At 50.7% G+C, this 12,472-nt stretch overlaps 1 protein-coding gene across 1 annotated transcript in view; it reads right to left on the bottom strand.

The window, feature by feature from the left end:
- Positions 1-10,342: 10,342 nt before the first annotated feature.
- The window catches only part of Dhx35 (DEAH-box helicase 35), a 64,319-nt gene continuing 62,189 nt past the window's right edge, over positions 10,343-12,472 (bottom strand). Inside the window, exon 22 of the mRNA XM_059261831.1 lies at positions 10,343-11,461. Within this exon, the coding sequence (XP_059117814.1) occupies positions 11,417-11,461 (45 nt within the window). The 3' untranslated portion in view covers positions 10,343-11,416. The remainder of the gene's footprint in view (positions 11,462-12,472) is intronic.

The raw sequence follows: 12,472 nt of genomic DNA, 5'->3' as shown, positions 1-12,472 counted from the left end.
GGCTGTTTGATCAATCCTGCTGGGGGTCAGTGATATTTCCTCCCAGGCCCCCCCTGCCCTGCCCTGCCTCCCCTCCGCACCTGATGAACAGCGTGCCCCTGGACCGCTGATCACCTATTGATTTTCCAGCCAGAGGCTGCCTCGGCCGCCAGCTGCCATCTCCAGCCCTGTCACAGGGACCACTTGGTGACTAACTGATCCCTGGGTCCCTCCTAATTCCCCCGCCCCTCACTGCAGGCCCAGATTCCACAGCATTGCCCAGGCTTAGGCTTCTAGTTGAGTACAATTCTGCCCTCTCTCCAGGGCTCTGTATTGGGCTGTGGGTACCAATCAAGGCCTTTCCCAGTGACTGTTCCCACTCTGCCTTGGATACCCAACTTCATGACCTCGGACAAGTTACTTTAACCACTACTTTAGTTCCTCACATGCAAACCTGGGACAATGTAAGAATCCACCCATCTTGGCCAGTAAAATGACTCATTGGATAAAGGTACCCTTTTCCAAGCCTAATGACCCAAGTTCAATCCCTAGGACCCCCATACTGGAAATTGAGAACCGATTCCCACAAGTTATCCTTAGACCTCCACATGCACAACATTGTGTACATCACCCCCCACTCCCACTCAAAATAAATAAAAACACTGTAACTAAGCCAGGCGTGGTAGCACACACCTGTAGTTCCAGCACTCAGAAGGCAGAGGCAAGGGGATCTGTGAGTTCCAGGCCAGTCAGGGCTACATGGTGAGTAAAAAAACAAAAAGGTACTGAAAAAATATTAAATAAAAGAATCTACCCAGCTTGTACATAAAGCAGAAGCTCCCAAAGCCTGCTCTGGGTGATTCTGGGGATACAGAGCCCATTCCAGATACTGAATTTCTCTGTCTCTCTCTCTCCCTCTGTCTCTGTGTCTCCTTCTCTGTCTCTCTCTATCTCTCTCTGTCTCTCCCTCTCTGTCTCTTCTCTCTCCTCTTTCTGAAAACAGAATGTTTGAACTCTCAGTGGGCTGTCCCAGGAGCATGTGAAAGCACCTAACTTCGGCTGCAGAAGCAGATATGAAAGCCTAGCTGTCTTCTGCAGCAGTGTGGTGCAGCCACACTTCCTCCTGCATTTTGTGTGGGAAAATATAGATGCATCGTAAAAATGTTATTTGTGCTCATATGCATTTATTATTGCTCCTTTAAATAAATTACAAACGAGGATCATTAAACTTTCTATCTTAATTCCTAAAACAGTAATAGTGAGAGATACAAACAGCACTCGACAGAAGCCCACTGAGGTAGCTGGGGGTGGGGAGGTGGGGCGGGGGGGGGGGGGGGGGCAGGCACATGCAGACACGTGTGTGCAGACACCTGAGCTCACGTATGCATTCCACTACGGATGCCAGGGATCAAACTCGGTTGTCATCCCACAAGGGCCATCCACCCTGTTTTTCTAGACTGAGTCTCTTCTTGGGACCTGGGACTTGTCAATCGAGCTAGGCTGTCTGCTCAGTGAGTTCTAGGGATCTGTTTCTGTCTCCTCAGGGCTGGAATTACAAGCATGCCCCATCACTGCCAGCCTTTTGTATAGGGGGTGGGACCCAAACTCAGGTCATGTGCTGGTCTCAGACAGGATTTCTACTGCTATGAAAAATATCATAACCAAAAGCAACTTGATGAGGAAAGGGCTCATTTTAGCTTCCAGTTCCACACAGTCCATCGCTGAAGGAGGTCTGAGCAGGAACTTGGAGGGAGGGCTGATGCAGAGGCCATGCAGGAGTAGTGCTCACTGTATTACTCCCCTGACTTGCTCAACCTGCTTTCATATAGCACCCAAGACCACCAGCCCAGGGGTGGTACTTCCCACAGTGAACTGAGCCCTTCCACTTCAATCCTCAATCAAGAAAATGTACCACAGCCTTGCCCACAGGCCAATCTGGTGGGAGCATTTTCTCAATCAGTTACTTCCTGGCCTCCACACAGAGGGAAGCCTGGATCAGGCTGGAGCTCTAATCTTACAGTTATTTTTTTTCAAGATTTAAAAAGAAATATTCTTAATGATGTGTTCAGTATGTGCAGATAGCCATGGAGGCTCCCGCCTAGAGCTAGAGTGACAGGCAGTCGTGACCGTGGATGCTGGGAATTTAAGTTGGGTCCTCTGGAAGAGCAATACATGCTCTTAACCGCTGACCTCTCTCTCCAGCCTCCAATCACATTAAGCAGGACTCCTGGGCAGGTTCCCCTGCCTCCTGTTGCTCGGCCACTCCCTCAATTCCCTACTCAAGGCTACAGGAGGAATGTCTGTGGAGGACAGAAACCCTAGCTAGACCTGGAATGGTCTCAACATCCCACTGACTCTCAGATTTCCACATCCTACCTGCTTCTCCTTGTGCTGTGGCAGGTCCAGCCACTAACTCTGGAAATGCTTGCTGGCAGTCTTAGATTTCTGTCGTGATTATCACAAAATGGGGTGTAAAATGAGGGGATGTATGCATTCCTCTTGGAGGTGCTGAAGGTTAAGTTCATGGGCAATGTAATGTGCTAGGACTCCTCACTAGAGGAGCAAGCCTTAACTCTGGGGCAGCAATCCAAGTCTGGTTTCTACCGTGTGCTGTTTCAGATACACAAACATGGAGCGCCAGCGACCCCTGCTGGCCTGTAGGTGCAGCGCATGCCCCGAGCTTCAGCCGCCTCTTCTGTGTTGCAGACAGGCCAGACTTCGAGGTTGTGTATCTCCAGAAGCCCTGGACTCTAATAAGGGTCTGACCCTGCCCCACATAGGGAATGCAGGCTTACCCATCGATGTGGACAGCCTTGACTGGAGCTGCACCTGTCCTGAGTTGTCTGAGCCTCAGTACCCCTAACAGGGACCAAGCCAGGCAGGGACTCTCCCTCACCATCCTCGGTACACCTGCACCCTTGTCCTCGACCACGCCACACACTTTAACACCCCCTAGTCCCACACATGTGGACATTTCCTGCAACTCCAGATGCCAGGGTGTCGCTCTGACCTGGAAGAGCCTTCAGAGGTCACAGAATCTCAGGCTTTCACATCATCGTGAACTTGGCTTGTGAAGACTGACCTCTCAAAAGGTGCCTATGAATCACCCCGGAGCTGCACCTCCCCAGAGCAGCAGAGTTCTGAAGGTAACCCCTGGTTCCAGGTCCAGTGTCCTACACCAGCATGATGGCGCTCACTACAGCTGCCTCACACTGCACTGCAAAACTAGGAGACATACATTTTATCATAGTCACAGATGGGCAGGAACGGGCAACAGGACGGTTTTGCCTCTGCCCCTGCCCGCTGAGGATCAATCAGGCTGGGTTTGGAAGGGCTGGGGTGGGGAAGGACTGCCACTTCCACGGTGGCATTCTAGCTCCTAGGCAGGAAGGATGGTTAAGGTTGGGATCTTCTGGGACTTTTGTCCAGACCAGTCCATGGTCTTGCCAACGTTCTGGTATTACACCACTGGCCTGCTCAGAGGCAGCTCAGTGTCCCAGCAATGGCCTTTTGTGGCCCTGCCGAATGACAGCATCACTTCACATTCCTCCATGAATCAAGACAGGCACAAGCCTGAAAGACCCAAAGAAGGGTGATGGACCGAATTCTACCTTTTCATGGGAAGAGCACTGGGAAGTCTGTAGCTGTTCTTCAGAACACAGCATGTGGCCGGGCGGTGGTAGAGACATCTTTAATCCCAGCACTCAGGAGGCAGGTAGATCTCCAAGTTAGAAGCCAGCCCGGTCTACAGAGTGAGTTCCAAGACAGCCAGGACTGTACAGAGAAACCCTGTCTGGAAAAACCAAACAGCATGCTCAGGCACCAGCCCAGCTCTCCATTCTGGCCATGTGGCCTGAACAAGATGGCTCCTGGAACTTGTGCCCAGTTCCCACCTCCGAGTCCTGGTGCTCCCTTCTGAGCACAGAATTGGTTTTTCTGGGTCTGTGGGGGGGAAATGTCACTGAGAAATGCCCTGGACCAGATACAACAGTGGAGGGCTGTAAAGGAAGTGCAGCAGAAAGGGAGATGCTTGAAGAGTCAATGTGATTTGACTCGGCCCCAGGTTCTTGCATGTATGTCCACATGTGAGTAGGTACACATGGAGGACAGAGGGCAACCTCCGGTGTCATCCTCAGAATGCTGCCCACCTCCTTTGAGACAGTCTCTCAGGAACCTGGAGCTAACCAATCAGGCTAGATTGGCTGGCTAGTGAGCCTAGGCGTTTCCAACATCTGGAATTACAAGCCATGTGCCACACCTAGCATTTTCACACAGGTTTGGGGATGGACTCAGATCATCACACTGACAAACCTCCCACTTCTAAATCCAAGTACTTACAGACAAGGAAGGGGTGTCAAGGGCATGAACAGAATAAAGGGGAAATAGTTCTTCAGCTGCCTCTGTCCCTCAGTATCTGCTCAGAAAAGTAACCAAAACATGTCAGCCAAGACACACTTGACGACTACTGGCCAGCAGAGGGCACCACAGTGCCACTGAGCAGCATTAGAAGCTGAGCCAGCGGACAAGATTGGACAGGAGTTGGGGTGAATCAGAACCTTCACATTTCAGGTAAGGATGGGTTGCAGCCTGACTCACCACGTGAATGCCATGGGGGCAGGGGCTGTATCATATTGACTGTTATATTTCTCAGGCCATTTTATCTGAACGTTGGGATGAGTGTATGTGTAGTTATATCCCATATACGAGGCACTCGGTGTTCTAAATATCCGTGTGTCTGACCAGATAGGGTTTGAGGGTGTCTATACATCAGGCTTGTTCCTGGGGGCTTACAGTATTGTGTGTCTGTGAGAGGATCTGTCCTGAAACTACCGCTTGGCTCAGGTGGCCAGCAGCCCCATTTGGATGTGCTCCCCACGGAAGACCTGGTATCCTAATCACCAGGACCAGAGGGCCCCACTCTGGACCCCTGAGAATCCCTCCCAGACATACCCCTCTCCCTACTCGGCCCTGGCTAGCTCTAGCTTCTGCCCATTTAGATGGCCCATCATTGCTCCTGATTCTTTCCTGGATGTCCTATCTCCATATCTAATGTCCATCTTGGAGGAGACAGGCAGATCCTGTCACCAGGGAGTATGGGTTAGGTAATGGAAGAGAGGCAGGGGTAGTCTTCTAGGACACAGTTGGACTTAGAGCTTTAGAGCTAGCAGGGAGTCTTACCCACTGAACAACCTCAAGACTAGGGCTTCTGAAACTCAAGCTAGCACCAGTGTGGGGGGGGGGGGGGGGGGGGGGGGGGGGGGGCTTATTCCAAGTCATCACCCTCACTTGACAGAGAAGAAACCTGATCCAAAGATAATTGTGTGGAACCGCAATTCACACAGTAACTGTCCAGGTGGCCTTAAACCATGGACTTCTCACTGCAAAACTCTCCTTGCTGTGATAAAACACCATACAAAAGCAACATAGGCCAAGGCATGACTCACAGCCCATGGGTGAAGGCATGTCAGTAGGAGCAAGACACATCCTGTCATGAAGTGGAGAGATGAACACTCACACTTAGCACCCTTTCTCCTTTTTATTCAGTCTGGAACCCCATTCCAGGGGACAGTGCCACCCTCATTCAGGGTGTGTCTACCTTCCTCAGCTAAACCCTTCTGGAAATGCTCTTGAAGCCATAAGGCCGGTCTAAGTGACTCTCAATCTAGTCAAGCTGACCATGGAGAAAACCAACCTAGGCATGGGAGAGGTAATACTCCATTTATTAGGAAATCCTAGGGGGAAAAAAATGAATCCACAGGACTAAAACCAGAACCGTGGCACCAGAAACAGGGCACTATGACTACAGAAGATCCCCAAGAAACGTTTTAGGTGCCAATACTGCTACCTGATTCTTATAACCAGTGGCATGCACTATGTCAAAACAACCCAGTGGCTACCCAATGAAATGGGTGTTTATTATACGTAATTCTCCCTCATTAAAGGTCGGGGCTTGGAGCCAGCAAGACAGAAGGCTGGGTGTCTACCCGGGATGAAAGCATCACTTCCACCTTGAAGCTGCCATCCATTTTACTGCCTCCTGTTTTGGAAATACATACGGAGAAGCTGGACCCACAGAAATGGCACAAGCTCCCATCAATGCCAGTGATCTGTTTCCTGTGAGCTCACTCCTACCCAGGGGGTAGTGCCAGCCCCGCTGCTGTTACTGGCTTTCCAAGTGCAGGTGGAAACTAACCCCACCCTGGTGGCGCAGAGCAAGGAAACGAGGTCTCCCTAGGCCTGTAAACGCTTGCCAGCTCTTCCATCCATGGGCGATGCAACTCCTGCCAAGCTAAACTGTGATTCGGGAGCACACTACCGAGGCCAGTTCCATGATCCACAGGAGCCACCAGTAAACACCTCTGAACGCTTGGGTTAGAAGGATTGCGTCCCCAAATGCCGATCGACTTCCAGGGATTGGGGAACCTTTTGTCTGTACTCTGGTTTGTGGACAAGTGTGTGTATGGGTGTGTGCCCACATGTATCGCTGTATGCACATAGGCCAGAGAAGGTAACTCCAGGCAGTCAGTAAACACTAGCAATCCTGTCTGCACCCCACGCAGCACAGGGGTTGCAGGCCCATGTACAGCCATGCCTAGCTTTTTATGTGGTGCTGGGATCTAAACTCAGGCGCTTAGTCAGTGAGCCAACTCTCCAGCCCCAAGAGGCTTCTTCTTTCCCACATTTTTTGGTCTCAGCATTTCTATCACAGGACTTGGTTCCCCCTGCTTTGTCCATGCTTCTACAATCTGGGCACCACCCTTGTTAGGCCTGTGTTTTCAGTCTCAGCAAACAATAGTCACATCTGTTTCTCACTTACTGTATGTGGCATGCCGTACTTTACAGCACACTTCATGTCATCCTCCACATAGCCCCTGCACCCCCTCCACCCAATCCCCTGGAGAGGGGGCGCTGCCACATACCTGCTGTGGACTTGGGGAGGATATGGCAGGAATGCATCAGAAGCAGAAATCTGGGCCGTGGGGCATGCCCTTGTTGTGATGAGCTGATGAGTCCTCGACTCCAGTGCAGTGGCCTCCACTCAGCCAACCTCCTACTACCCACGGTCTGCTCATGGACCACGCGACGGGACGTGTGATTGCTGTTTCAGCGCGTTTCTCTGACGGTGGCCTGAACCTCTTGTTCACCCCTTTACCCGGTTTCCTACTGAGGTAGTCTTCCATTGCTGACTTGAAGGGTGCTTTGTGCCCTGACACCTAACCCTCAGCTGGTGTCACCCCACTGCAGACGCCATCTTCCAGCTCCCACACACATTCAGGCCCCTGCCAACTCCCAGAGCAAAGTCAGCTAAGATATGACAAGAGAATAAAGAAAAATGGAAGGTGAACTGCTTGTTCAAATCCAACATATTAAATGGAACAAAATATTTACAGAGCCATGAAAAAAAACTATATAAGCTCTTTTTGTACTTTAGTGTTCTAAACAAAAGAAATAAATGAATATAGAAAAGATCAACAAACTAAAATAACTGTTAAGGAAAATATTTGTTAAAACAGTATAAAATAAAAAAAAATAACCCATGTTCTTTTATTAAGAACTTCATGCTTTGGGGAAACGACACAGGGTCAGGTAGAGAGTAAAGGGCACAGCCCAGAGCAAGTCCAAATGGCAGCCAAGGGGCAGATCAAACACTACATGAGCCTAAGACTGTGCCTTAAAGCAGAGTGCTGGGGGCTGGGGAGATGGCTCAGCAGCTAAAACCATTCGCCCTGGAAGTGTGTGGACTTGAGTCCAGATCCCCTGAGCCCACAGAGAGCTGGACAGGGTAGCACACATGTGTAATCCCAGCACTCCTACAGGGAGATGAGCTGGGACAAGAGAATCCCTAGAGCCTTACGGGCCACCTAGCCTGACATACACATCAGAGAGCAAGGTAAGAGCCAACCCCTAAAGTTACCCTCTGACCTCGATGTGTATGTGCAGCGCGCGTGTGTGTGCGCGCGCGCACACACGCGCGCGCACACACACACACACACACACAGAGTAAAAACAAAGAACCAGATGAAAATGGGGTGAGAGAGCAATCAAGAACAAGGCTAAAGTATGCAGACGGCGGCCTGTTAAGTTCCTATCAGCCAATACTGCTCCTAGGGCCCCTCGTGTCCCGATCGATGCAGGGGCCACGTCAGGGTCACCAAGCTGAGACCAGCAAAGAGCAGGACCTTTGTATTCAAAGCCAGTGACTGCCGCATTATCAACAGACAAGGCCTCAGAAGCCTGAAGCAGGAGCCAGAACTGGGTCTTCACTTGGCTGCGGAGACTCCTGGGATTAACCACTAGTTAATCTAGTCTCCCACATCCCTACTCCCTCCAGTAGAGACTGCCAGCAGTAGAATGCATATGCAGAAGCAGAATGCTTAGGGGACCTGTTGTACTGGTGGCCACTTAAGCAGGCAAGGAGAAAGCTGGCCTGAACACGTTCAAACCATCCAAGAGCACCAGGTATCTCCACAATTCACCCCACCTTAGCCCCACTCCCTGGAGAAAGCAATGACTGAGGACCTGGGGGCAGTCCTCTCCGAGCTATCTATCAGGCAAACCCCAGCTACCCCATCAAATATGTCTGGCTTCCTTCCAGTTCCCATGACTTAAGAAACTCCAACAGAAAGCTAATCTGAGTTCCATTATCTGCTTCATCCTGAGTTGGAAACTGAGGAAATCCAGTTATGGCACTGAAGAGTGAGAAATGTTTGATCTAAAGGATCAGGCCCAGGACCAGGTAACATGAACTCCTCTAGGAGGAACAGACAGTCCCACACTGCTGGAAACCCATTTGCTCAGCGCTGGGACTACGTTCCAGGAGTGGTGGTGCTCAGTGTCCATGCCAGCTGGCCCACAGTCCACACAGCCCACACCCAGCAGTTTCCAGGCTCTGGGATTTCACTGTGTTTTTGTTTGCATTTTTTATTGGGTTTTAATTGGTTGGCTGATGTAAGACTGTTGGTATTTGTTTTTCCCCAAGAATGTTCTAAAAGAATAACAAAATAAATATAAAAATAATCACCATTCAGTATCACCATCATCCTACCTCCCTCCTGGTCCACTCCACAGCCTTTTGCTGACAAGCATCTCCACTCTCAAACCCATACCATGCACACAGTCCAAGGGCTCAAACAACATGTGTTGACTGACCCACAAAGCAGGCCAAAGCAAGGGTTCCAATCCACAGCAAAATCATCCGCAGAACAGGACCACAGGCCCATGCAGGTCACACACGGAAATGCATGAAGGACTCTGGGCCACGGTCTCCGATTCCGTACTTGCAGATCTCCTGATGGTGAGAAAGGCTATAATGCAGGGTCGTGTAGGACACAAAGCTGGAAGGCAGCTCTCAGTTGTCTGGATGGGGAGGTACAGAGATGACTATGTACTTGGGACCACACATGCAAAGACAGATACAGCAAAAGAAGGTGGTTTGTTTCCATCTACTCCCCTCTGGAGTACACAGCCTCCCATTTGAGATCTGTGGCCTCGAATTTGAGCGTATGACTCCTCTAGCCCTTTCCCCTCCCACTACAACATAACCTTTAAAAAACTATCAGGCTTTAACTTGCTGCTCTTGCAGAGGACCCAAGTCCAGTTCCCAGCACTCACATGGCAGCTCACAACCATCAGTTCCAATGGATCTGGCAACCTCTTCTGAACTCTGTGGTCACCAGGCATGCTCATATGCAAATACACATGCAGGCAAAACACATGAGATACAAATAAAATTAAAAAGTCTTTAAAATAAAAAAATAACAGAAAGGAGCTGGCAAGACGGCTCTTTGGTCAAGTACTTACCACACAACACAAGGACCTGAGTCTCAGTCCACAAAATCATGTAAAAAGCTAGGTGTGGCGGTGCACACTTGTAATCCTAACCCTAAGGAGGCAGAGAGGGGGAACCCTGGAGCTCACTGGCAGCCAGTCTAATTGAATGGGTGAACCCCAGACCCCATTGAGAGACTCTGTCTCAAAAATAAGGTGGCCTGTATCTGGGAAATGACACCTGAGGTTCACCTCTGGCTGCCAGATGTGTCCACATGGACACTACGGTTTGCCCGCACACACCAACAAAATATAATACTAAAACAGCATGCAGACCCCAGCTGACAAGAATGAGAATCTCTTCAGATCATCCTTTAAACAATGCCCCACACTTTGCTCTAAAAAGGTCTGAGAGCAGCCGGGCACACAGCGTGCACTATGGGGCTCTGGGTCGATGTGCACCCCACCCCGCCCCCAGATGCTTTACATGGCGGCATCAGGTATCTTAGCCACTTTCAGGCCTCACCTAGAATAATGAACTGACCCATCTTAAAATACAAACCGCAAGATCCACAGACAGGAGAGACACGTCCCCTCAGGTACAAAGATTTACTATGATTAACAAGTTACCACTGCTATTTACACATTTATAAAATGGAAATAAAAAGGACATAGGTTTGGTGCCAAAAGTGGCACATCCAAACTAAGACCAGTACAAAAATAAACTTTTAAGCTACGCTTTTAAAATAAACATCATTGAAACAGTAAGGGGAGAAGTCTATCTTGCCATGTGCTGAAGTGCCATCACTGTCACAGCAAAGCAGCCCTGGCTGGGCAGTGTGAACAGTGCCCAGGGGAGCTGCCTATGTTCTTGCAAGAATGCAAGCAAACGAACCAAGATAAATATACAAGAGTTATATTCCTGAGCTACACAAGTTTAGGGCATCTAAACTGTAGTGAATTCCTGCTAAAGAGGAGCCCCGTGGGGTCGAGGTTGATGAACTTTCCCTGGTGCCCAGACACTGGCACCAGAACATGGCATCGTGCTCTGGAGAAAGCTAAGCCCACTTGCAAAGGCAGTGGCTACCAGAGACGGGGGCTGTGGGTCCCGCATGGCCCACCACAGTGGCCCTAAGTTTCCTGCTCAGATGAGCATGGACATGGGCAGAGGAAAGGAAGAAGCTGCTTGGTTTGGGGCCCCTGTGCCTGACAGACCAGACTTTTGGTGATCTTGGCGGAAAAGCCCAGCATTTCCTTTTGTACTTACTGCACAGAGCAGCAGTGGACCTCAGCAGGCAAACACAGGCACCCAGAAAGCCCTGTCTACACAGGCCTTCAGTCCTCAGCGCTCCACTCTCCTCACCACGGAGCAGGACCAGGACTGTGCCTGCTGGAGTAGTGGGCTGGCTACTGAGAGTGAGCACTGAGCCCAGAGCACAGCTGAGCCAACTCTTGCTTGGCCTAGGTGCAGTGCAGCAGAACACTGGCCATGCTCAGACTCCTCTGGGGTCCCAGTAAGGATGGTAAATGCTGAGGGGAGCAGGAAGAGGGAGCTAATGCGCAGGATGCAGGCCACACCAGATCGACTGCCTGTTCCACCTGAGCTGGTGCCGGAAACCACACGAAGGAAGAATGCCAAGCCGTCCCTGCAGCCATTGCTGAGCTCCAATCACGGGTCCTGGACCTTGGCCCTCTTGGCTTTCAGGGACAGGTGCTGCAAGAGAAGAGACATCAATGGGGCTGTGAGACTGAGAAAGCTGACTCCAGCAGGTTCCAGTCAAATCCTCACCCGGGCCCACACCATCCCCAGGAATGCTGTGCCCCCTGGAAAGCTGTCTGCAGGCAAAAAGACCAGGTATAAGTAACACAAGAAGCTTCCTCACATCGCCATGGGCATCAGTTCACAAGACTGAGGGGTAAAAACACACCTTACGGTAAAGCCAAATTACTATAAATTCTCAAATGTGTATTTGAAGCAGAATGTATGAACAGAAGCTTCTAATCAGGGACCTCTCCTCACCAACTGAGGGGTACCTGACATCCTATCAATAACATAAGCCAACGAGGCACAGACCCCTCAGCTGAGCCACGCTAGCACCCAGAAGCTCTTCCCAAGAGGATGCTGCCCTCCCAACTGCTAGTGCCCAAACCCCACGTCCTAGCAAATCCAACATGACCTCACAACACCCCGGAGAACTGCCAGCCCTGAAAGAAAGCAGCACACTACCAACGACAACACGAGCTGACAGACCAGCAGGCCCCAGGCCTAACAAAGTGGCCAGATGCCAGGCTTTCTACACACTTGTGCCTGAGAGAGGAGAGCGCGGGTCCTCGAACAGTGAGGCCAGACACTCTCCCTAGATCACAAGGGTCTCTCTGAGGCAAATCTCTGTGGGCATGCTCGTGAGTTTGCTGCTTCTCTGAATTCTTTCCTCTCTGTCCTTCACCAGCCACGACCCTAAACTAATCCTGCACATGTGTGGCCTTATCCAGGGGTAGCCAATGACGCCACCTGCCTGTGGTGTGCCATTACTAGTGTGCTTTACTGAAAAGATCGCCAAGTATAAACAGAGTCGACTTTGAGCCATTTCAGGCTCTGCAGAGAGAAAGCAACTCTGAAAAACAAGCGATGGAAAGTCACCGGAGGCGCCAGGAAGAGCACGCTGACAGCCTGTGGGCTGTGCACGGCCCGGAGGCTCTGCACCGCGTCCAAGGCAGCAGACCT

Source organism: Peromyscus eremicus, chromosome 4 (genome assembly GCF_949786415.1).
Source record: "Peromyscus eremicus chromosome 4, PerEre_H2_v1, whole genome shotgun sequence".
Taxonomy (NCBI): domain Eukaryota; kingdom Metazoa; phylum Chordata; class Mammalia; order Rodentia; family Cricetidae; genus Peromyscus; species Peromyscus eremicus.
Note: the sequence above shows the minus strand (reverse complement) of the source record. Positions and strands in the feature narration are given on the sequence as shown.